At 41.6% G+C, this 25,130-nt stretch overlaps 1 protein-coding gene across 1 annotated transcript; it reads right to left on the bottom strand.

The window, feature by feature from the left end:
- Window positions 1-492: 492 nt before the first annotated feature.
- INIP (INTS3 and NABP interacting protein) lies at window positions 493-25,127 on the bottom strand. The gene is made up of 4 exons (XM_075825581.1): window positions 24,861-25,127; window positions 9,687-9,789; window positions 9,014-9,104; window positions 493-983 (listed from the first exon to the last, which is right to left on the bottom strand). The coding sequence occupies exons 1-4, from the start codon at window positions 24,904-24,906 to the stop codon at window positions 888-890; spliced, it is 336 nt and encodes a 111-aa protein (XP_075681696.1). The 5' UTR covers window positions 24,907-25,127; the 3' UTR covers window positions 493-887.
- Between the last annotated feature and the right edge of the window lie 3 nt (window positions 25,128-25,130).

The following is a 25,130-nucleotide window of genomic DNA, read 5'->3' as shown; positions in this document are numbered from 1 at the left end:
ACGCCCAGCTAGTAAAACAAGTAAACACGCCCAGATGTTACAAACACAATACACGCCCAGTTGGAAATAAGAGAAAACACACTCCCAGTTTGTTTGGGGCTGCAATGACGTTGTTCCCCTTTGAGACTGTCTGTAAGGCCCTGTTCACATCTGCGTTCGGTATCCCGTTGCTTTGCTCCGTAAGAGGAGCAGAATGAAAATGACCGAAGTGCAGGTTCCGTTCAACAACCGGCACCCGAAGGATCCCATTGACTTTAATGGGTTCCTTCAGGGAATCCGTGGCTTTACCAGAAAAAATAGTGCAGCATGCTGCGCTATGATTTCCATTTTTTTCAGCGGAATCTACGATGGAGACCTCTAACGCAAAGCTCCAAAGCAGATGTGAATTAGGCCTAACTGAATTCAGGTTTAATGTATTACGTAAAGATCTAAATACAGATGGTGTCCATGCGGTTATGGAGGAAATAGATAAAAGTCACAAAACGAAAAAAGTTAAAAGTAAACAAACAACTTAATTTTATTGATATGGTCAAACAAATCAATTGCATTGTGTTACATTAGCCTGAAGTCTATATTTCTGCTTATTTTGTGTCTGTGGCAAATTCTTAAATAATGACTTGAAAGTAAACACCGGTCTGTATAAAGAAAAATAGCATAATAAAATCAGAATGTTTATATATATATATTATATATATACATACACACACACACACACACACACACACACACACACACACACACACACACACACACACACACACACACACACACACACACACACACACACACACACACACACACACAGGAGTTATACAGAGCTTGGGGACAGTACAAATAAGATGGGCTTCAGCTATGGCCTTTGGAGATTTGAAAGACATTGTCCGGTGTTACTCAGCCTCCAGACGTGGGATTACGGGGAGAATCAGGTTTCCAAATGCAGAGTCTTGGGTAATGAAGTATCCAGATGAGTGTGCATGCGCATGCTGCAGAGAGAACATACAATATTAGCTGCAAAAATTGTTGGAAATGGATTTAAAAAAAATAATAATAAAAAAAAATTGTCATGTGTCCTAAAGATTAATAATATTCATATAGTGGAGAAATCAGATGATAAATAACTGAGAACTGAAACCAAAAGTCCTTGGATCTTGGGATAGATCCTGAGGATGTAGACATGTCCACGTGTGTGGATATAACAGACACAGAAACAAGAGATAAGGTATATGGTAGGCCATCTTTTTTTTTTGTTTAGAAATTAAAAAAGAGAGGAACATAAGAAACTATTCTCACAATCTCTCTTCTCTCCCTCCCCCCGATCCACCTCCACGTCACATCGTTCGCTCCAGTTACATGGCAAGATAGGATTTCGGGACCCGGCAAGACCTATCAAACTTAACCTGCGTGTCTGCCACCATACTGGCGAGTTGGTCATTGACCATGATAGTTTATTTTTAACCAGGTCCATCAGGATAGTTACCATACACCAGGACCTAGATATTGCAAATTTACCTGCTAACAGGATATATTTATAAGTCTTTTAGTATGTTTGGATATCGCGTATAACGGTTCTTTAAGAAGAGCAGTGACCAAATCTACAGGTAAAGATGTATGCGTCAAGAACCTTATAAAATCAAACACCTCTAACGAAGATTTGGCGACTATAGGACACTCCCACTAAATATGGAGTAAGGTACCCCTTCCACCACATTGTCGAAAATAACCTGGCTCAGAAGCTGAATATATTTTGAATAATCGGGACGGGACCATGTACCACCGTTATTACTTTGCATCCTGCTTCTATAAAAGATGTGTTAGTTGATACCTTGGAGATTTGGTATGCCATGTCTCTCCACTGGTTCAGGTCCAACTCGCTCCCAAGCTCTGACTCCCATTTAATCATGTAAGGAAGTAGGGTAACCAACTCAGAGTAGATATATGAAATCTTACCCCTAGGAAAAGGGGACCAGCATAAACGCTCCAAAATGGTCAGCGTTGAGATATCTTCAAATCTATTCTTCCATGATAGCAAGAAATGTTTGATTTGGTTATATCTCAAGTATTTGGAGTGTGGTAGGTAGTGTGGATCCCTAAATAAATTTAAAATGTTCATATCGCGTCCTACAAAAAAAAGTAAATCCTATAAAAACCTTTATTTATCCACTGTTAAAATGCAAGTTTCTGTAACCCCGGAGGGAACTCTGGATTACAGCAAATAGATGCTATGGGTGCATGGGATGATTTCAGACAATACCTACCAGCAAGTGCGTCTCATAAGCCTAACATTTGAGATAACACGGGAGCCATTATAGGGGGTCTCTCCTGAGGACGAAGCCACAGTATGGTCTCAAGAAGTATAGGGCCTCAAGCAACAGTATCCAACTGCACCCACTGAGGGTAATATATTCTCAAATAAATATCCGTCATTTGTGCCAGACGAGCTGATTTGTGATTTGTGTAGCACGTGGGGCACCCTCAATCCCCCAGTAATTCTAAGTAATTTAAAGTCTTCTTTAGTATACGGAATCGGTTCTTGCCCAATATTAACGTCATAATTTTGGTTTGTAGAATATGGATAGCTTATGAGGTATCCTGATCGGAACGGTGCAAAACAAGTATAGCACTCCAGCACTAGAGTCATTTTAATAAAGGCAATCCTGTCAAACCAGGGCAATGAACATTAAGACTATGTATGGAGGTCAGTATCTAACTGTTTATATAGAGGCAAACAATTTGTCTTGTATACAGTATTTATAAAACGCGTGAGTTTAATGCCCATGTAGGTAAGGAAGTGAGGTGCCCATTGGAAGTCAGAGTTCAATTTAAGCAGTCTGTCTGGGGGAGGGGGGGGGGGAGATGAATTTAGTGCCACAGATTTATGGCTATTCCCCAAAGTGGTTAAGAGTTTGGAAAAGTTTGGACAATGTTGTATAGGGGATGTTATAAACATTAGAAAATTGTCCGCAAATATCGCACACTTGAGTTCAACCGAGCTGAGCGTGACCCCCTTAATATTCGGATTGGATCTGATGAGGTTAGCCGGAGGCTCTATGGCTAAAGCAAACAAGGTCGGCGAAAGAGGGAAATCCTGTCTGGTGCCTCTACCAATATGAATTGGAACAGAGAGGAACCCTTTCTAACACACCCGTGCTATGGGTCCATCGTAGAGTCCTGGTAGAAAGGTAAGGAAATGTGACCAAAATTCAAAGGATGAAAAAGAGAGTATCAGTTTAACCCCTTCCCGACATTTGCTGTATGGATACGTAATGGATAGCTAGAGTTTCCCGCATTTTGCCGCATCCATACGACAAATGGTGGACACCGGCTCAGAAGCTGAGTCGGTGCCACCATCGTCGGATGTCAGCGGTATCTTACAGCTGACATCCGGCTGTAATGGCGGGGACCGAAATTAGCTTCGATCCCCGCCATTAACCCCTTAAATGCAGCGCTCGAAGGCGATCACTGCATTAAAGCGGTTTGCAGCTCATCGGAACCCCAGCAAATGAAAGTCTGCCTAGCATGGAATACTTCCAGCCCATGCCTGGCGGCGGGGCCTGAAAGGCTTCCGTAGCCGACAGCAAGATGGCGCCGGCTCAAGAGCTGAGCCGGCGTCATCAGCTGTGGATGTCATCCACCTGTAACAGCAGGAAACAGAGCTCGCTGCATCTTAGAGGTTGCAAGCAGTTCGCCAGCCCTGCCATGCAATCAGGGCTGCCGATGCTGCTATGGCAACAGGAGACCTAATAATGACCTCCTGCTCTGCTATTACGGAAGCCGATTAGGCCCCGCCGGGAGGCGAAGCCTAATTGGTTTGCTGTCAGTGAATGACTGACAGATCTAATACATTGCACTACATAGGTTGCAACAGCCACACATAATTTGACTTATACAATCAACAGTAAGCATTTATAAAGAAAACCAAGTATCTACAGAAACAAACGGCAAGCCATCAGACCAAAAACTTTTCAGACCATTAAAAAGAGGAAAAAAAAAAAATCAATCTCTTTCTTCGGATGGCCTTTATCAAACGTGTAGCATGTAAGGCTAAGTTCATACTTGCGTTGTATAATCCGTTACCCTGATCCGTTTTTAGATAAGAATAACGGATATAAATGCATCCGTTAATAATTCCATTGAAATCAATAGGTTTATTAATTGCATTCGTTAGCGTGCATCCGTTTTTTACGACAGAGATAAAAGTGCAGAGTACTGAACTTTTTTTTCTGTTAAAAAAAGGCTGTCTAAGGCCCCATGAACATGGCAGTGTCCGTAATAACGGGCCGCGATTACGGGCACAGCCGTCCGCCTTTTCGGCCCGTGCATTTATTTATTTTTAAAAAAAATTATTCTCTCTTTATTATTGTATTTTACATTGTTTGAATAAACATTATAAAAGAACAAATATTACATATACATAAAAAAGAAAACTTGGTAAGTGCAGGTAGCTTAAAAAACTCGCACAGGTATGCAGCGAGTACAACCATTTTCTGCACGACAATGAGAAAATGAAGGAGAACAGAAAAAGGAAAAGAAGATAATAAAAGGGGGGGGGGGGGTGAAGAGATAGGAAGGGTATGAGGATATGCTCATGGCATAGAGGAACGAATCCCAGAGATAAAGGATCAAGATGGGAGATCGGTCAAATCAAGCTTCACAGAAAAGGTCTCTAAGGGCTGAAAATTCATCCAGTTGTACCATATACCATGTTTTGTAATGTTTGTCAACAGAAACATTAACCTCTTCAGGACTGAGCCGGTTTTGGCCTTCAGGACGAAGCCGATTTTTCAAATCTGACATGTGTCCCTTTATGTGGTAATAATACGGAATGCTTTTGCCTATCAAAGTGATTCTGAGATTGTTTTCCCGTGACATATTGTACTTTATGTTAGGGAAAAAATTTGGTCGATAAATTCAATATTTATTTGTAAAAAACCCCAAGATTTGAAGAAAATTTGCAAAAATTAGCATTTTTCTAAATTTAAATGTATCTGCTTGTAAAACAGATAGTAATACCACACAAAATAGTCACTAGTTAACATTTCCCATATGTCTACTTTAATTTGGCATCGTTTTTTGAACATTCTTTTATATTTCTAGGACGTTACAAGACTTAGAACTTTAGCAGCGATTTCTCATATTTTCAAGAAAATGTCAAAAGGCGATTTTTACAAGGACCAGTTCAGTTCTGAAGTGGCTTTGAGGGCCTTATATATTAGAAAGTCCCCATAAATCACCCCATTTTGAAAACTGCACCCCTCAAAGTATTCAAAACAGCATTCAGAAAGTGTTTTAACCCTTTAGGCGTTTCACAGGAATTAAAGCAAAGAAAAGGTGAAAGTTACAAATTTCATTTTTTTTTTACAAAATTCATTTGTAATAAAAAAAATTCTATACCACAGAAGGTTTTACCTGAGAAATGTAACTTATTAGTTATTGCCCAGATTCTGCAGTTTTTATAAACATCCCACATGTGGCCCTAGTGCGCTAATTTACTGAAATACAGGCCTCAGAATCAAAGTAGCACCTAGTGGATTTTGGGGCCTCCTTTTTTTTTAGCATATATTTTAGGTACCATGTCAGGTTTGAAGAGGTCTTGTGGGGCCAAAACAATAAAAATAAACAAAAGTGACCATTTTGGAAACGACACCCCTCAGGGAATATATCTAGGGGTATAGTTAGCATTTTGAACCCACAGTTTTTTTGCTAAATTTATTTGAATTAGTATGTGAAGATGAAAATCTACTTTTTTTCTGAAAAAACTTAGAAATGTTTAATTTTTTCAAGGAATAAAAGAGAAAAAACACCCCAACATATGTAAAGCAATTTCTCCCGATTATAGCAATACCCCATATGTGGTAATAAACTGCTGTTTGGACCCACAGCAGGACTCAGAAGGGAAGGAGCACCATTTGGATTTTGAAATTCTGATTTTGCTGGAATAGTTTTCAGTGCCGTGTCACGTTTGAAATGCACTGGAGGGAACAAAATAGTGGAAACCCCCGGAAAGTGACCCCATTTTGGAAACTACACTCATCAAGGAATTTTTCTAGGGGTAAAGTTAGCATTTTGACCCCACAGTTGTTTTGCTGAATTCATTGGAATTATTCTGTAAAGGTAAAAATCTACTTTTTTTCTGAAAAAAGCTAGCCATTTTTAATTTTTACAAGGAATAAAGGAGAAAAAGCACCCCAACATTTGTAAAACAATTTCTCCCGATTACGGAAATATGCAATATGTGGTAATAAACTGCTGTTTGGACCCACAGCAGGGCTTAGAAGGGAAGGAGCGCTATTTGTCTTTTGGAGTTCAAATTTAGCTGAAATGGTTTTTGGGTGCAATGTCGCATTTGCAAAGCCCCTGAGAGGCCAAAATAGTGGAAACCCCCCAAAAGTGGAAATTACACCACTTAAAGAATCTATCTAGGGAGATAGTGGGCATTTAGACCCCACAAGTCTTTTGCAGGATTAGAATTAGGCCGTGAAAATGAATATCGACATTTCTTCCACTAAAATGTTGCATTTTTTCAATTTCACAAAGGATAAAGGGGGTAAAAGCTGCCCAACATTTGTAAAGCAATTTCTCCCGAGTACGGCAATACCCCACGTGTGGTCATAAATGGTTTTTCATTAGAAAGTAATTAACCCTTGCTGGACTGATCCATTTTTTTATTTTCCTTTTTAGTTTTTTCCTCCCCGCGTTCCAAGAGCCACAACTTTTTTCTTTTTCAGTCAATAGAGCGGTATGAGGGCTTATTTATTGAGGGACGAGCGGTCGTTTTTATTGGTACCATTTTTTGGTACATAAAACTTTTTGAGCACTTTTTATTACATTTTTAGGTAGAGCCAAGGTGACCAAAAAACTGTGATTTTGCCGTTTTAAATGCTTTTTTTTTTCACGTGAGACGCTCCATACATCACCCCCCACACTAGAACATGCTATGTCGTGGTGCGCGCAGGGGTTAATGTGCAGCGGATGGTGCAGAGTGAAAATTAAAATTTTCCACTCATATGCCATTTTAGTGCACTATATGTTATGCCCAGTTTGTGCCACTGAAGACAAATACCACATAAAATATTAACCCGGGTTCTCCTGGGTATGGCGATGCCATATCTATGGACGTAAACTGGTGTTTAGGCACGCTGCAGGGCTCAGAAGGGAGGGAGTGGCATTTGGCTTTTGGGGCACAGATGTAGCTTGGTAGTAGTTCTGTTTGGGGTTTTACTGGTGTTTCAGTTTATAATGTGGGGGCATATGTTATCTGTGCGGGGTACATCAGGGTATAATAAGAGGGTATAATGATGCAGTAAATAAATAATAATCTGCCGATATGTGGCCGGTGTCGCACTGATAAATGACGGCCGATCTTATCTGCTTTTGGAACACTCTGCATATTTTGCATCGCAATATTCTGAGAGCCAGAACTGTTTTATTTTTTTCCACCGGAGCTGTGTGAGGGTTTATTCTTTGCGGGACAATCTGTAGTTTTCATTGGTACCATTTTGGGGTACCAGAAAAAATTTTTATCACGTTTTATTCCATTTTTTGGCAAGCAAGGTGACCAAAAACCATCAATTCTGACAATGTTTTTTATTCTTTTTTTTTATGGCGTTCCCCCATGGCTATAAATTACCATTATATTTTATACTGCGGGTCGGTACGATTACGGCGATACCATACGTATATAATTTTTTTATGTTTTGCAGCGTTTGTGCAATAAAATCCCTTATTTATAAAATAAATAATTTTTTGTGTCACAATATTCTGAGAGCGATAACTTTTTTATTTTTCAGTCAAAAACGCGGTGTAAGGGTTTGTTTTTTGCGGGACGGGTTGTAGTTTGTATTGGTACCATTTTGGCGTACATGCGACTTTTTGATCACTTTTTATTGTATATTTTGGGAGGGTTGGTAACCAAAAAATTGTGATTCGGGCATTGTTTTTCGTTTATTTTTTTCGCGGTGTTCACCATGCGGGAAAAATAATATTACAGTTTTATAGTTGGGGTCGTTACGAACGCGGTGATACCAAATATGTGTACTTTTTTTTTTTCCTATAATAAAAGACTTATTATAGGAAAAAAAGCATTCTTTGTTTATGTCATTTCTAACTTTTATTTTTACACTTTTTAAAAAAAATGTTAATATCTTTTTTTTTACTTGTCCCACTAGGGGACACTTAGACTTGCAGCTTTGATCGCTGCTGGAACACATTACACTACACACATAGTGTAATGTGTTCTAACTGTCATTGTGACGTGACAGTCACACTGACAGGAAGTATAGGAGGACCGGCCGGAGGCTGATCCTCCGAGGCTTCCGTACATGGCAACCCGGAGGTCATTGTCTGGCCTCTGGTTGCCGTGAGAAGGATCGCTAGCCCCCGCAAATACATGTGGGGGGCTGCCGATCCGCTGTAAACCTCTTCAATGTGGTGATCGCAATCGACCACGGCATCGAAGGGGTTAATTGCCGATTTCAGCGGCGACAGGCCACTGATCGGCAACGGGGAGAGCAGGGCTGACACCCTGCACAGTTAACCGCCGCTGCGGTGTAGCGCCACGCGGCGGTTAACTGTCAAAGCACTGACGTTAGCGCACGTCAAGGTGCGCAAAGTTACTGCTCACATTGACGTGCATTAACGTCAAGGTGCGGGAAGGAGTTAACAGAGGATGTCATGTTTTCCATCAGCATTATGTCAGTGACCTTGGAAATCCAGAGGGATAGAGAAGGAACAGCCATTAGAAGAATGCGAAGTAATAAGCGCTTATATGCTTCAATCGAGATATCACAGTAATGGAGAATGAACAGGGCCGGATCCAGGGTTAAGGTAGTGCCAGTAAGTTCATGAACCACACGTCCCAAAAAGAGGATAACGTTGGACAGGACCAGTATGCAAGAAAGTACCATCCTCATCACCACAACTCCAGTAGGTAGGTTGGATGTAGAATTTAAATATTCATGTTGACCTTTGTGGACATTCCCATCTGATATCCCTTTTGTTTAAACTTACAACATACCTGTAGTGCAGCTTTTTGTTGTGCAGCTATATGTTGCTGCTCTGCATGGTCCCGGAAATCCTTGTTAACATTTGGCCTGGCGAGGGCTATACTGTAAGAAGATACAAGAAATACAAATAAAAGTGATAAATTGTTCACTCTATAATGGAACCTGGAAATTATAAGCCCCAAAATCAAAATGTACTGTATTGATACGATATGCTCTGTCTACCCTTCCTCAAAATGTAGATCCAACATTAATGCTCCTCTTCTAGTCTAAGCTTCAGTTTCTAGCCAAAACTCATTTATGCCTTGTTAATTGAGAAGGACTGGTCCCAGTGAAATGAATGAGAAATACAAGAGCTCCCGATTGTACTAACCGGGCTCCCTTGTCCTTGGGTTCGTGAACCCCTATTGATCACTCGTTCATGGCATGGGAAATGTATCTGCCATAAAAGTATATCAACGAACTTTAGACGTGAGGTTCTCTAAGTAACTGCAGATATACAGTACTTTAAACTTTATCTACTAGAACCCATCTAATTAAATTCCCCTACCTGTCCCGCTGTCTTCCTCTCGTGCGATTTGGTGGCCATACCAAATCATATCAACATAAGGAACTACCTTTGTATTCAAATTCTAGACGACAGCAAACAGTAGTCATTCTAGCTATGTGCCAAAAATGTTTTCTTACCTCGCCCCTGGATTGTTAGTTGAAGACTGATTTTGCAGGAGCAATTTTTTCTTCTCTTTGTCGAGTTCTGCCAAAATAGCAACTCTGTTCTTGCTCGCAAAGACTATGGAACAAGCATAAATTCAAAGAATGGATGGGAAATTACACTTCATAGAAATCTTAGTTTTTACAAGTTAAAAAAGTAACTTCATTTCCATGCATGGTTAGACAAAAAAAAAAAACTATTTAATATTCACAGTTCTCTAGTTTTGGATAAAAATTTTACTTAGCTGAAGCCAAAGGCAGTTTGAAAGGACAGAGGAATACAAAATGACTGACATAAATTTTAAACAAGCCTTTTACTTTGCCCTGTGAGGGGATATAGAGATAATTGTGGGGGGACCTCGTTAAGACCCCCTTCTATTAGCCAGAGCTGGAGTCACTATAAAAAGTGGCTCTTGTTCTGGAGGACCCAGGGTGTCCATGAAATACACAGACGGCCCATTTGTTAAATGGGTACAGTGTAAAGCTACTCATCTCCTGCTTCTATGCTTACGTGAATGAATACTTAGCGAACACTTCCCTTGCCAATAGTAGTGAAGGGTCCCAGCAGCCCCCATCTGGGAAAGTGGATGCTGAGAAGGGGGTTGTTTAAACTGAATAAACCCATTAAAAGGATAATAATATAATGAAGGCAAATTTATTCACATGTAAGGCTTCGGTCACATCTGCGCCAGGGTCCCGTTCTGATGTTATGTCGGAACAGAGCCCTGACTCACGCAAACTAAAACCATAGGTTTCCGTTTCCATCACCAGTGATTTCAATGGTGACGGATCCGGTGCCAATGGTTTCAGTTTGTCTCCCTTGTGAAAGGGTTCCGTTGTTTTGACGGGATGAATACCATAGTTGACTACGCTATAGATTCAAAACGACGGAACCCATGCAAAACGGAGACAAACTGAAACCATTGGCACCGGATCCGTCACCATTGAAATCACTGGTGATGGAAACGGAAACCTATGGTTTTAGTTTGTGTGAGTCAGGGCTCTGTTCCGACGGAAAGCTCCAACAAGACGTCGGAACGGAGCCCTGACGCAGATGTGAACATAGCCTAAAGAAGCAAAATATACCTTTTATTTTATAACTCGCTAAAAACAGGGGTACACTCACCACTGTGAAAAAGCCCCACCGTGTATTATTAACGTATAAAACAGTAAATACTGAGTACAGATTCAATTGGTGAACCCTCTATGACTCAGTGTTTGTATAGATATTGATCCGGAATCAGCATTTAAACATGGGCATAACAATAGTTTAGACCCCAAAACACACCAGAGTCCGTGATAACCGCACCGGAAACTCCTAATGCTAGGTATACAACAATGCTACTGTTCCCTATGCTAAAATTCCTCATTACAACCGACCCTACGCGTTTCAATACTTATCCTCAGGGGTCTGTATCTTGGTCACTCTGGCCAGAATGCCAGCGATATTTATTCAGCAGCAGATATTCTGCTGTACATCACGGAAGGATGCTCGCATAGATGTCAGCGGCATGCTTCATTTCGGGACTATGAGTTACTATAAGCACCTAACTCCTCCCCCTGTTCTCGGCAGCGCTAACCGAACCAGCCAATCAAACTCACCACCCGAATTCGTGACGCCTGTCCATGTGACCCCCGGCTGTCAGCTGACAACCCGGAACCAACATCGACCGCTGACATCTATGCGAGCATCCTTCCGTGATGTACAGCAGAATATCTGCTGCTGAATAAATATCGCTGGCATTCTGGCCAGAGTGACCAAGATACAGACCCCTGAGGATAAGTATTGAAACGCGTAGGGTCGGTTGTAATGAGGAATTTTAGCATAGGGAACAGTAGCATTGTTGTATACCTAGCATTAGGAGTTTCCGGTGCGGTTATCACGGACTCTGGTGTGTTTTGGGGTCTAAACTATTGTTATGCCCATGTTTAAATGCTGATTCCGGATTTATATCTATACAAACACTGAGTCATAGAGGGTTCACCAATCGAATCTGTACTCCGTATTTACTGTTTAATACGTTTTTAATACACACGGTGGGGCTTTTTCACAGTGGTGAGTGTACCCCTGTTTTTAGCGAGTTATAAAATAAAAGGTATATTTTACTCAATTGTCACTTCAGTGAATTTATTAATTTTCCTATATTGTGGGAGCACATTTATATACATTGGTTAATACAGTGAATTCAAGCCTAAAGAAGTAGCTGTATATTACTATTTTTTTTAAAGGTAATTTTATTAAGACCTCATAGCAAACAGCAGTACAGATACAAAAGTACAAAATAATGTTGTATAAAAGAAGAACAATATTACCAGGTGTATAAGGTCAATTAACAAAAAAAACTTACGGGTACATTTCTTCATATATCGATATGCATATATATGAGAGTACAAAAAAAACCTGGACTAACAGCCTTTCTTTATCAGGAGAATATGTACAACAAAATCTGGCGAGTTACTGGTGGAGTTTAGTGGAGGAATGGGGGACCGCAGAGAGACATCAGCAAAGATCAGGCCCAAGCAACTCGAGCAATGACCAGCTATGAGTTAGTATGAGGATTGGCTATCCAAGTGCTCTACACTGTAGAAAACTTATCAGGGCATACACGGGCTTCATTTTAAAAAGTGGCAGGGTAGAATTAACCAACACAATCCATGCTGACAATGCAGTCCTCGTAGATCTATAGGTGTCAGGACGAACTTGCACCATTTGGACTTTTTTTATTTATTTCCTATCTGCATGCGTGCCGCAGAATGTCACATTTTCAAAGGATGTTTCATTGGATTGTCGTTCTAAAAAAAATCGTCAGAGCGGTATAACTGTTGCCTTTTATATTTTAAATCTTGGTGTTGCATTTCGAGGTTGAGGAATGTATATGCAAGATACAGTAACATTCCTTTAAACAGACACCAATAATCCAGAAAGTCTGATAATCCAGCACTTTTTTCTACTGCAATATAATGTAGCGTTTAACCAGATCACAAGCAGAAGACTGAGCGGATAGGACCAAATAGTCAATTACTCGAAAACAAAGTAATAATAGATTTTCTGAGCCTCTGACGCAGATGTGAACAGAGTTGGATGATAATGATCTAATAGTCAGTTTAGGTGCCATCCCGCACATGATATCTGTCCTTTCTTTCTAGAATAACAAAGCTGTATCCCTTTGCATCTTAGACGGAGATACATAAAAGGTCATATTTTTAGAAAACAAAACCTGAAGCAAAGACATTAATGTCAATTACTTACACCCACTATTACCCCTTTCCTTTGTGTACTAATGGAAAGTAGATGCAAGACCTGTGTACTCTTCACAGCGTATATACAGCTAAGTGCTACACAACATAATGGAAATAGACACAGAAATAGTTGAATGACATTAGGCTGACACGGTGCGTGCGTCAAGTGACTCATACTATTGCCCTTTTATTAGGCTGTTTTACAATATTAGCGTGTAAAATAAGCCTTTTATAGGGTTACCCATACAACATACATGTCACAGAAGACCGTGGTTAAACTCATGCATAGAAAAGATCAATCTGATACAACACACCGGTTTACATTTCTGATAATCTGGAGAATTATGACATGTAAGGAAGAACATGGAGCGATGTAGGTCTATGTATTTAGTGCGTCCACAGAGTAGGCTATACATATATCATTTATTATGGCAGGCAAGGTAATTGACTTCTATGTAGGAGAAGATAGGACCTGTGCACATCACCGTTGAGGGTTTAACCCGACGAAACCCCTCAACAGAAGGGCAATGATGATGTGAACAGCCATAGTTATTTTTTCCCTCTCTGATTTCTCCATTAACTGGTTGCCGACACAGGACGAGTATGCTCGTCCTGAGCAGCGAGCACTTCGCGCATTAGGACGAGCATACTCGTCCTGTGTGACAGCCGTCTCTGCCGTCTGTGTGTGTGCGATCGAGAGCGGGGCAACGGCTGTAATACACAGCCACGGCCCCGCTCTGACAGCGGAGAGGAGAGAAACATCTTCTCTCCGCTGTTAACCCTTTGAACGCCGCGATGACAGCTGATCGCGGCGTTCAAGGAGAGGGGACTGCACATTGATCGCGTCACAGAATATAACTGTGACGCGATCAAAGCCAACAACTCGTATGGCCAGACAGCCCAGGGTCCAGTGAAGGACCCCAGGGCTGTCTGAACATATTTCCTGTTGTTAGGGCATACTGAGGTATGCCCTAACAACTGCCTGTGTACGATCAGTAACAGGCTAATGTACTGGCATATAGATCTATGCCAGTACATTACAGTTACAAAATAAAAATTATAAATCCCTTTATGGGATTAAAAAAAAAAGTTAAATGAATGTAAAAAAAAAATAATGGTAAATAAATAAATAAAAAGTAATTAAAATACACAGAAACACACATTTTTTATAATAAATCAACTTTTTAAAATATAAGTCCCAAAACACAAAATAATATAGACATATTTGGTATCGCCACGACCGTAACAACCTGTACTACAAATGTATACCATTATTTATTATGATCGGTGTATGGTGTAAAAAAAATAATATTAAAACTGCTGCACAACTGCTTTTTTTCTGCATTTTAATCTAATTAAAAATTTATAGAAATTAAACGATAATGTATTTGTACCAAAAAATGGTACGTACATAAAGTACAACTCGTCCCGCAAAAAACAAAGTCTCATACAACTACGTCGTACAAAAAATAAAAGCGTTATGAGCGTCGGGATGCAAAGAGGGAAATTTACAAAAAATTGCTCTGTCCTCAAGGCTAAAATTGGCCGTGTCCTTAAGGGGTTAAAGGTGTTGGTAAATACTTTTGTAAACAGTAGCCCAATTTCTGTGGGTCCGTCTTTTCTAACCCCTGGCGATTTGCTTTTATTACTGGGGAGAGCCACGTCAAGGAATCCATTCTTCCCCTGCAGCATTACATGCAGACAATTCGAATACATATATGCGTCAATGTGAAGCATGGATGGGTCCGCCAGAACAGACGTTGCTCTTACAAAATAGCTCTCCAATCGGGCACGAGAGATATATATATATATATATATATATACACACACATATACATATACATATATATAGGGGTTGTTGTAATGAGACAATCCGACGTACTGTGCAGACAACCTGTCATTTACGCGTCGTCGTTTGACAGCTGTCATACGACGACGCGTAAATTGACTGCCTCGGCAAAGAAGTGCAGGGCACTTCTTTGCCACGTAATTTGAGCTGTTCTTCATTGAACTCAATGAAGCACAGCTCAAGATTTACGAGCGTCTCAGAGCGTCTCAGACGCCTCGTAAATTACGAGGAGGAGCATTTACGTGTGAAACGAGGCAGCTGTAAACAGTCTGTCTTTTCACACGTAAATGCCTCTCATCGTGTGAACATACCCTTAGATTCAATGTCGCTCTGGATGATGAATGGTAGAACTCTACTGGACTGTCAGCAAGTGACACCTGAGAGAGGACTCTGAGGCCTCATGCACACGACCGTAGCTGTGGGCTCATTAAACTCAATGCACTCGTGTGTGCACAGTCTGTGATTGCGGACGCGGATGATACTTCTCGGGCCGTCTGTGACGCAATCACGGACCGTGCAAACAGCTACGGTCGTGTGCATGAGGCCTTAGGGTGACAGAAAAACCGCTTCAATAAGGGTCCATTCACATATTTCAGTTAAGGTGCGTTTAAACCGCGTTTTGAAGCGTTTTCCGTTGCGGTAAAAACGCAGCTGCATTGTAAAATGCACCAGATCATAGTAAATGCATGCCTTTTTTCGATGCAGTTCTAACCGCACCTTAACGTATGAATGGACCCTAAGAGCTAATATGGCTGACAATAACAGCTGACAGTTAGCTACTTCTACAGTGTCAATACTCAGCCGGGCCCAGTGATTACATCACATGACCCTTCCTATCGGCGTCATGTCGTGTGATCTGCGTGGGTGTAAGATCGTTCTGCTCCCTCCTGAGGGCCCCAGCAGACTGTAGAACACGTGACAGGCTTAGATACAGGGCCCCCAGCAGACAGTATCCACAATATTATACTTACCAAGTCACTGCTGCTGAGTGGAGTCCTCTACATCCTTCCGATGCAGCACTGGCTCCTGACGCCATTCAGCACATGCACACAATTTAATCGTTTAATAGTTATTTGTTAGCTAGGCGTATCGGCAGACAGCCCTGAGGGCCTTCTATGGATCCTGGCTGTTGGCCCATATATGGTGGATTAAGAAAAAGAGAAGTAGAATCGTTCCTATATACTCTCTCTCCCTTTAAAATACACACCTGCCGTTGGCGTCAAAAACTGCATCAAAAGGCGCATGTGAAACTACCCTCACTATGGCTAGCTTTTTACGTTCGCTGTTTGTATTTCAGATTTCTCATGCCTTCAGTTTCTAAGACAGGAAATATACAGTGTGCATATTAGGACATCCTCCGATATCAGAGTCAAACAACATATTAATGTACGTTTGAGACAAATTTCTTACCCCGACATCTGACTCTTGAAACTTGCTCTCTGATCTCAGTCCTGACAGCTGAGCACATGACACCCGAGCCGGAGGCCTAATTCACATGAGCGTGTTCAGTCCGTGATATACGGACTGTATGTCGGCCGCATTTCCCATACCTAACACACTGCAGGGAGCCGGGCTCCTAGAATCATAGTTATCTATGACGCTAGGTGTCACTGCCTCGTTCTGGGACATTTGTCCTGTACTGTAATCATGTTTTCAGTACAGGACAGTAATTCTGCGGAGAGGCAGTGACACCTAGCGTCATAGATAACTATGATGCCAGGAGCCAGTCTCCCTGCAGTGTGTTCGGTCCGGGAAATGCGGTCATCATAGTGACCGTATATCACGGACCGAACACGCTTGTGTGAATTAGGCCTGACTGATATCGATCTCTGACTGACACCTGGCTAACAGAAAAGGTTACATGCTCCTATAAGGTTATATATATATATATATATATATGTTGCCTGATTATTTAAATAAATAAGCAATATTGACTATGTCAATTCATCATATGTCTACTCACAATGTAAATATATGGCCAGCTGCAACTCCCCCCCCCCCCCCGCGATAAAAGCTGATCTGGGTTTCAGGACGCCATTTCAGCGGCGATCAGTTGTACGTCAGTCCGGCTTTCATTTTTTTATTTTTTTTTAAAGAGAGACAACCGCTATGACTTCCAAGATCTATCTAGCAATTATATATAGTGTAACAGAAATCATAAAATTTAGCTCGTTATTTGTACATGAAGTAGGTTAGAAGGGGTGCCATTTGCAGTATTAGATGTGCATATATGTATGTGCTGCTACAAACTCAAATGATGTCTGACTTTCACCTCTGACTTTCTTCGTGGGTCAGAGTCAGCATGAGTATTAGCCCTAGTTCACTTCACAATTTTTTTTACTTCTGTAAGAGGTATACGTTGGGACGGAAGGCTGCAACGTATCCCACTGTATAAGCAAACAGTGGGATGCATCACCTGAACCCCCAGGGCAGAGCGCTACCTGAAGCACTGTACCTGGGGAAACTCCTGACGTCACTATGCATATATGGAAAGTTATTTCAGGAGCTTTACAACGCTGGAGACGCCGACAAGAGCATAGGAAGCACTCTGGCGAGGGACTAGTGAAACAGCGACCCTGGTGATGCTCCTGACGTCACTGTCCAAATATGGACCATGATGTCAGGAGATTTAAAATCCCGGAGTCGTCAATAGCATGTCAATGAGCCCATACACCGCTCGCTCAGAAAAGAAGGAGCACAACGCTCAGCACGACGCTTCTACCACTTTGTTTTAGCAATCGGTTGGGTCTCAGAGCTCGGACCCACACCAATCAAAACTTCTGACGTCACTATAAACACGTCAACATTTTTTGAAAGTATTGTTAAAGGGTAACTAAACTTTGAAAAAACTTTTGACATGTCATAGTAGGGCTGGGCGATTAATCTAATTCATTTGATTAATTAGCCCTCAAGGCCTCTGCCGATTCTGTTTTCTAACAGAATCGTTAAAACCATTTTTTTTTGTGGCGCCGTGCTGCAGGAGGAAGCTGGACCCCGCCGCCTGGTCACTGACTGATCTGCCCAGTCTGACAAGCTTCGCCCCGTTCTGTCCCTGCTTCCTTACGGAACTGCTGTTCTGTAGTGAACAAAATGATACAGTGCGGAACAGTAGTTCCATAGGGAAGCAGAGACTCCTAGTATATAGCCGCACCATCCTGTAGATACTACCCCTCCTTGTAGATACTACCCCCATACAGTTCACCACCCCCTCTTGTAGGTAGCGCCGCTGTAGCACCCACTAGGAGCTGTATCCCTGGTCAAAGTGTCGGCAACCTCTGGCTGGGAATTCAGCCCCTAGTGGCAGCTACAGTGGACGCTATGTACAAAAAGGATGGGGTGGGGTACAGCTATCTACAAGGAAGGGTGGGACTGTGCGATCTACATGTGGGGGTTCTACAAGGACGCTGCGGCACCAGATACATGGGCACTGTAGTGTTTTCAGGCGATTGGGACAAAAAAAAAACCCTGACAAAGGAGATCCATTTGGAGACACTAATGCAAAATGGACATTAAAAACTGCTATCAGGCCGCCTAAGTGCTGCAGTTTCTCACAGTGGACATTCCGGGTTAAAAACTCCACAGTTTGGTGCAGTTTTTAGCCTGGAATTCCCTGCGGCGCACAGGGCGGATATGCTGCATGCGTTTACTCAGCGAATCCGCCCCATGTGAGCTCAGCCTCACAGTTTAGGATCAGGCTGTGTGCGCAGTCCCGTGAAAGGCAGAACATAAATTAACAAGCTAATAGCACAGGGACGTGGACTGGCGGCAAAGTGTTAATCAGAAATTACCTAGAAAAATTTACAACAACATTTAAACCAGTTAACCCCTTCCCGACAATTGACGTAAATGTACGTCATGGAAAGCATTGACTTCCCGCAAAATGCCGTACATTTACGTCAAATGTTTGGCACCGGCTCAGAAGCTGAGTCGGTGCCATCATCGTCGGATCTCAGCTGTATCTTACAGTTGACATCCGACTGTAACGGCGGGGACCGAAATTAGCTTCGATCCCTGCCATTAACCCCTTAAGTGCAGCGCTCAAACGTGATCGCTGCACTTAAGGTGTTTGCAGCTCATCGGAGCCCCAGCAATGAAATTGCCGGGGTTCCGGTGGCTGCAATGGCAACCGGAGGCCTAATACTGGCCTCCCGGTCTGCCTAGCACCGAAGCCGGTCAAGATCCGCCCGGCGGCGGAGCCTGATCGGCTTCCGTAGCTGCCGGCAAGATGGCGCCGGGTCAGGAGCTGATCCGGCGTCATCAGCGGTGGAAGTCAGCTGTACTGTACAGCTGACATCCACCTGTAACGGCAGGAACCGGAGCTAGCTCCGATCCCTGCCATTAACCCCTTCGATGCAGCAATCGAAAGCAATTGCTGCATCGTAGCGGTTACTAGCAGATCGCAATCGGGACTGGCGACTGCTTTTATGGTAACAGGAGACACAATGGTCTCCTGCTCTGCCATTACGGAAGCCGATTTAGGCCCCGCCGGGAGGCGAAGCCTAATCGGCTTGCTGTCAGTGAATGACTGACAGATCTAATACATTGCACTACATAGGTAGTGCAATGTATTAGAAAAAAAATAATCTGACCGTTGGACCTTCAAGTCCCCTAGTGGGACTTGAAGAAAAGTGTAAAAAAAGTATAAAAAAGTGTAAAAAAAAGTGCAAAAAATAAAAGTTTGAAAACAATAAAAGTTTCAAGTAATCAAATAAAACACAATCCCCCTTTTACTCTTATCAAGTCCTTTATTATTGAAAAATAATAATAAACCATATGTATTTGGTATCGCCACGACCGTAACGACCTGAGGTATCAAAATATTATATTATTTATTGCACGCGGTGAACAGCGTAAAAAAAAAAACGTAAAAAACTTTACCAGAGTTTCTGTTTTTTGGTCACTTTCCCTACAAATATTAGAATAAAAAGTGATCAAAAAGTCGCACGTATCCAAAAATGGTACCTATAAAAACTATAGCTCGTCCCGCAAAAAACAAGCCCTCATACACCTCCGTCGACAAAAAAATTAAAAAGTTATGGTCCTCACAACTTGGCGACAGAAAAAATACATTCTTTTTACAAAAGTAATTTTATTGTGCAAAAAGTTGTAAAACATAAAAAAGTGCTATAAATTAGGTATCGCCGGAATCGTACTGACCCGCAAAATAAAGTTAACATGTAATTTATAACGCATGGTGAACGCTGTATAAAAAAAAAACGAAAAAAGCTGTGCCAGAATTGCGTTTTTTTGTTTACCTGGCATCCCAAAAAATAGGATAAAAGGTGATCAAAAAGTCACATGTACCCCAAAATGGTACCAATAATAACTACAGCTCGTCCCGCAACAAACCAGCCCTCATACCGCTACGTCTATGAAAAATAAAATTAGTTATGGCTCCAATAAGTCAGGAAATAAAAAAATATGCAGTTGTGCCCGAGGGGAACATTTCTTCTGTTTCAAGAGGCGATCTATCAAGGACCTAAAATTAGGGAACCAGGAAGGGGAGAGCCCAAACATATCCGCTGGAAGCGACGGTGCCCGTATTATACCAGGACAACACTTTCCCAGCAAAATTCCCCAAACTACAAAAGGTGCGGAGTGTGGACCAAAAGGGGGATAAGAAATGACACCATTTATCAGTGCGACACTGGCCTGTGCGGAAAGGATTGCTTCACAGCGTAACACACATCTATGGATAATTTTTATTTTTTTATACCACCTGACTATGCCCCTTATATACTCCGCCCCGCTTACATGTACCCCCACATTATAAAACACCAGCAATACTCAAACAAATATAGTACCAAGCAAAATCCGCTCTCCAAAAGCCAAATGGTGCTCCCTCTGCTCTGAACCCTACAGCGTCCCCAAACAGCCATTTCCTTCAACATATATGGCATCGTCATACCCGGGAGAACCCTTTTAACAATTTTTGGGGTGTGTGTCTCCAGCGTCATAAGCTGGGCATGGCATATCTAGGGAAAAATATGAATTTTTAATTTGCACCATCCGCAGCGCATTCATTTATGGAAAAGACCTGTGGGGTGAAAATGCTCACTACACCCCTTAATAAATGCCTTGAGGGGTGCAGTTTCCATAGTGGGAGTCACTTATCAGGGGTTTCTTTTTATTATTTCACATCTGAGCCTCTGCAGTTGTGAACGAATACTTTGTAAATCGCCAAATTAGGCCTCCACTCCGCATGGTACTCTTCACTTCTGAGCCCTGTCATATGTCCAGACAAAAGATTAGGGCCACATGTAGGGTGTTTCTAAAACCGGGAAACACCGCATAATAATTAGAGAGCTGTCTTGTTATGGTGGCACAAGCCAGGCACCACATATTGGCATATCTATGGAAAAAAATCCCATTTTCACTCTGCAACATCGAGTGAACACTAATTTCTACAAAACACCTGCAGGGTTAAAATGCTTACTACACCCCTTGGTAAATGCATTGAGGGGTGTAGTTTCCAAAATGGGGTCACTTCTGGGGGGTTTCCACTGTTTTGGGCCCACAGGCGCCCAGAAACCAATCCAGCAACATCTGCACTCCAAATGGCGGTCCTTCCCTTCTGAGCCCTGCCGTTTGCCCAAACAGCAGTTTATGACCACATATGGGGTATTGCCGTACTCGGGAGAAATTGCTTTACAAATGTTGGGTTCTTTTTTTCCTTTATTTGTTGAGAAAATGAAAAAATTTGCGCTAAAGCTACGTCTTATTGAAGAAAAAGGACTGTTTTTATTTTCACTGCCTAATTCTAATAAATTCTATGAAACATCTGTGGGGTCAAAATGCTCACTACACCCCTTGATGAATTCCTCAAGAGGTGTAGTTTCCTAAATGGAGTCCCTTTTTGGGCGTTTTCATTGTTTTGTCCCCTCGGGGGCTTTGCAAATGTGACCTGGCCTCCGCAAATCATTCCTGCTAAATGTGATCTCAAAAAGCCAAATAGCGCTCTTTTCCTTCTAAGCCACGCCGTGTGTCCAAACAGCCGTTTATTACCACATGTGGGGTATTGTTTTACTCGGGAGAAATTGCTTTACAAATTTTGTGGTGCTTTTTCTCCTTCAGTCCTTCTGGAAATGAGAAAAAATTAGCTAAACCTAGATTTTTTTTGAAAAAATGTAGATTATTATTTTCAGGGCCTACTTGCAAAAATTTCTGCAAAAAACCTGTGGGGTCAAAATGCTCACTATACCCCTAGATAATTTCCTCAAGGGGTATAGTTTCCAAAATGGGGTCACTTGTTGGGAGTTTCCACTGTTTTGTCACCTCAGGGGCTTTGTAAATGTGACATGGCCTCCGCAAACCATTCCTGCTAAATGTGAACTCCAAAAGCCAAATAGCGCTCTTTCCCTTCTCAGCCACGCCGTGTCTCCAAACAACCGTTTATTACCACATGTGAGGTATTGTTTTACTCGGGAGAAATTGCTTTACAAATTTTGTGGTGCTTTTTCTCCTTCAGTCCTTCTGGAAATGAGAAAAAATTAGCTAAACCTAGATTTTTTTTGAAAAAATGTAGATTATTATTTTCAGGGCCTACTTGCAAAAATTTCTGCAAAAAACCTGTGGGGTCAAAATGCTCACTATACCCCTAGATAATTTCCTCAAGGGGTATAGTTTCCAAAATGGGGTCACTTGTTGGGAGTTTCCACTGTTTTGTCACCTCAGGGGCTTTGTAAATGTGACATGGCCTCCGCAAACCATTCCTGCTAAATGTGAACTCCAAAAGCCAAATAGCGCTCTTTCCCTTCTCAGCCACGCCGTGTCTCCAAACAACCGTTTATTACCACATGTGAGGTATTGTTTTACTCGGGAGAAATTGCTTTACAAATTTTGCGGTGCTTTTTCTCCTTTAGTCCTTGTGGAAATGAGAAAAAAAAAATCGCTAAACCTACATTTTCTTTGAAGAAATGTTGATTTTAATTTTCACGGCCTACTTCCAATAATTTCTGTAAAAAACCTGTGCGGTCAAAATGCTCACTACACCCCTAGATAATTTCCTTGAGGTGTCTAGTTTCCCAGATGGGGTCACTTTTGGGGGATTTTTACTGTTTTGGCACCGCAAGAACCCTTCAAACCTGACATGGTGCCTAAAATATATTCTAACAAAAATAAGGCCCCAAAATCCACTAGGTGCTCCTTTGCTTCTGAGGCCGGTGCTTCATTCCAGTAGCACGCTACGGCCACATGTGGGATATTTCCTAAAACTGCAGAAACTGGGCAACAAATATTGAGTTGCATTTCTCTGGTAAAACCTTCTGTGTTATAAAAAAAATTGTATTAAAAATTTATTTCTGAAGAAAACTTTAATTCCTGTGAAATGTGTAAAGGGTTAAGACATTTTCTAAATGCTGTTTTGAATACTTTGAGGGGTGAAGTTTTTAAAATGGGGTGACTTTTTGGGGGTTTCTAATATATAAGGCCCTCAAAACCACTTCACAACTGAACTGGCCCCTGTAAAAATAGCCTTTTGAAATTTTCTTGAAAATGTGAGAAATTGCTGCTAAAGTTCTAAGCCTTGTGATGTCATAGAAAAATAAAAGGATGTTCAAAAAACGATGCCAATCTAAAGTAGACATATGGGTGATGTTAATTAGCAACAATTTTGTGTGGTATAACTGCCTGTCTTACAAGCAGATACATTTAAATTGAGAAAAATGCTAATTTTTGCAATTTTTCGCTAATTTTTGGTGTTTTTCACAATTAAGTACTGAACATATCGAGCAAATTTTGCCAGTAACTTAAAGTGCAATGTGTCACGAGAAAACAATCTCAGAATCGCTTGGATAGGTGAAAGCATTCCGGAGTTATTACCACATAAAGTGACACGTCAGATTTGAAAAATGAGGCTCTGTCAGGAAGGTCAAAAGTGGCTAAAGAGGGAAGGGGTTAAGAGAGATGGAACTAATTTTCATATGTTGGTTTCGATCAATTCAGTTTAAAAAAGCATAACAATAAATGGTAATGACCATCTTTGGGCAATACTTCTGCATATGTAATGTGAATTTTCCTGCGGATTTCGCCTCTCTCCATTGATAGGATGTATTTTTGCAGATTTCACCCCTATCTTTTGCGGAGCCTTTCTATGGCACGGACACCTTCTCGTAAATATACGGGAAGGCGCCAGTCGGCCATAGGAATTAATGGGTCCGTAATTACGAAATCTACGGTCGTGTGCACGGGGCCTTAGCTATATGACACTTTCACATGGCAGTATTTGTAAACCAAAACCAGGAGTGGTAAATAAAACAGAAAAAAAAAAAAAAGCTATAATGGAAAGGTTTGTAGCTCTTGCCTGTTGTGGACCCACTCCTGGTTTGGGCTTCCAAATACCGACTAAAATACTTCTGTGCTGCTTTCACATGCACGTAATATAGGTGCTTTTTAGCGCCCGTATTACGGACGTAACACTTGGACCTCCCCCTGTTCATCGGAACAGGAAGTTGGAGCGCTATAGGCTTCAATTATACTGTAACTCTGTTTCTCTCGAACAGCTGGAGGTTATAAAAAAAAAAAAAAAAATTGTATTACGCTCATGAAAGTGGCCTCAGGAAGTAAAATATATACAGAAAGTTATAAGAAAACCTCCATGTTTAAATCACAATGCCCAAACTTAGCTACTGCATGTGTAGGTCTTCTTATGAGTGTACTTTCTATACAGTTAAATGGGGGCATTATGACTTATACTGGACAACGACTCCTCCCTCATCAGTTGTTATCACTAGGGGAAACTGCTGAGGTAATATAGTATTACACGACTATTAGGGGGCAATCCACGAGATTGGGAGGTGGTTCTTCCCCTTTATGACTAAAAGTACCTCCTCATTCAGGGGTCAAAGGTAAACACTAGATTTACAATGGACCAAGAGTGACAACTAGCGACGTATATACAAAAACACAAAGGCTTTTTTTACGGAGCTAAAATCCTCCTACAGATCCTTATGGATTAGGTCAGGCGGCTATGTTATCCACAATTATTATTATTATGTTGTGCACAATTATTCCATGACACAGAACAGGAAGGCAATATCAGCACATAATCGTCCTGCTGTTACCTGCAGCCGGTGGTGGTGGTGGTGGTGGAGGCGCTGCCGCCGCCATCTTGCTCAGCACTAGTAGGAAAATTGGACGTGCACGTCGTTGCTAGGCAACGAAAGATGCTGCGGCGGCGGCCGCCATGTTTGATTCTTTCCCTCTTCTCGGTAAGTTCTAGTATAAATAACGAGACAAACGTCTACAATATTTCTGGCATGACAAAGACTCTTGTATTGGTGCATTCTGGTACGTTTTACTTTGTGTATCTCACGCCGGGTGCCATTCCCTAA

The sequence above is a fragment of the Rhinoderma darwinii genome, chromosome 1 (assembly GCF_050947455.1).
Source record: "Rhinoderma darwinii isolate aRhiDar2 chromosome 1, aRhiDar2.hap1, whole genome shotgun sequence".
Taxonomy (NCBI): Eukaryota; Metazoa; Chordata; class Amphibia; order Anura; family Rhinodermatidae; genus Rhinoderma; species Rhinoderma darwinii.
This window is presented reverse-complemented; position numbering and strand designations above follow the sequence as displayed.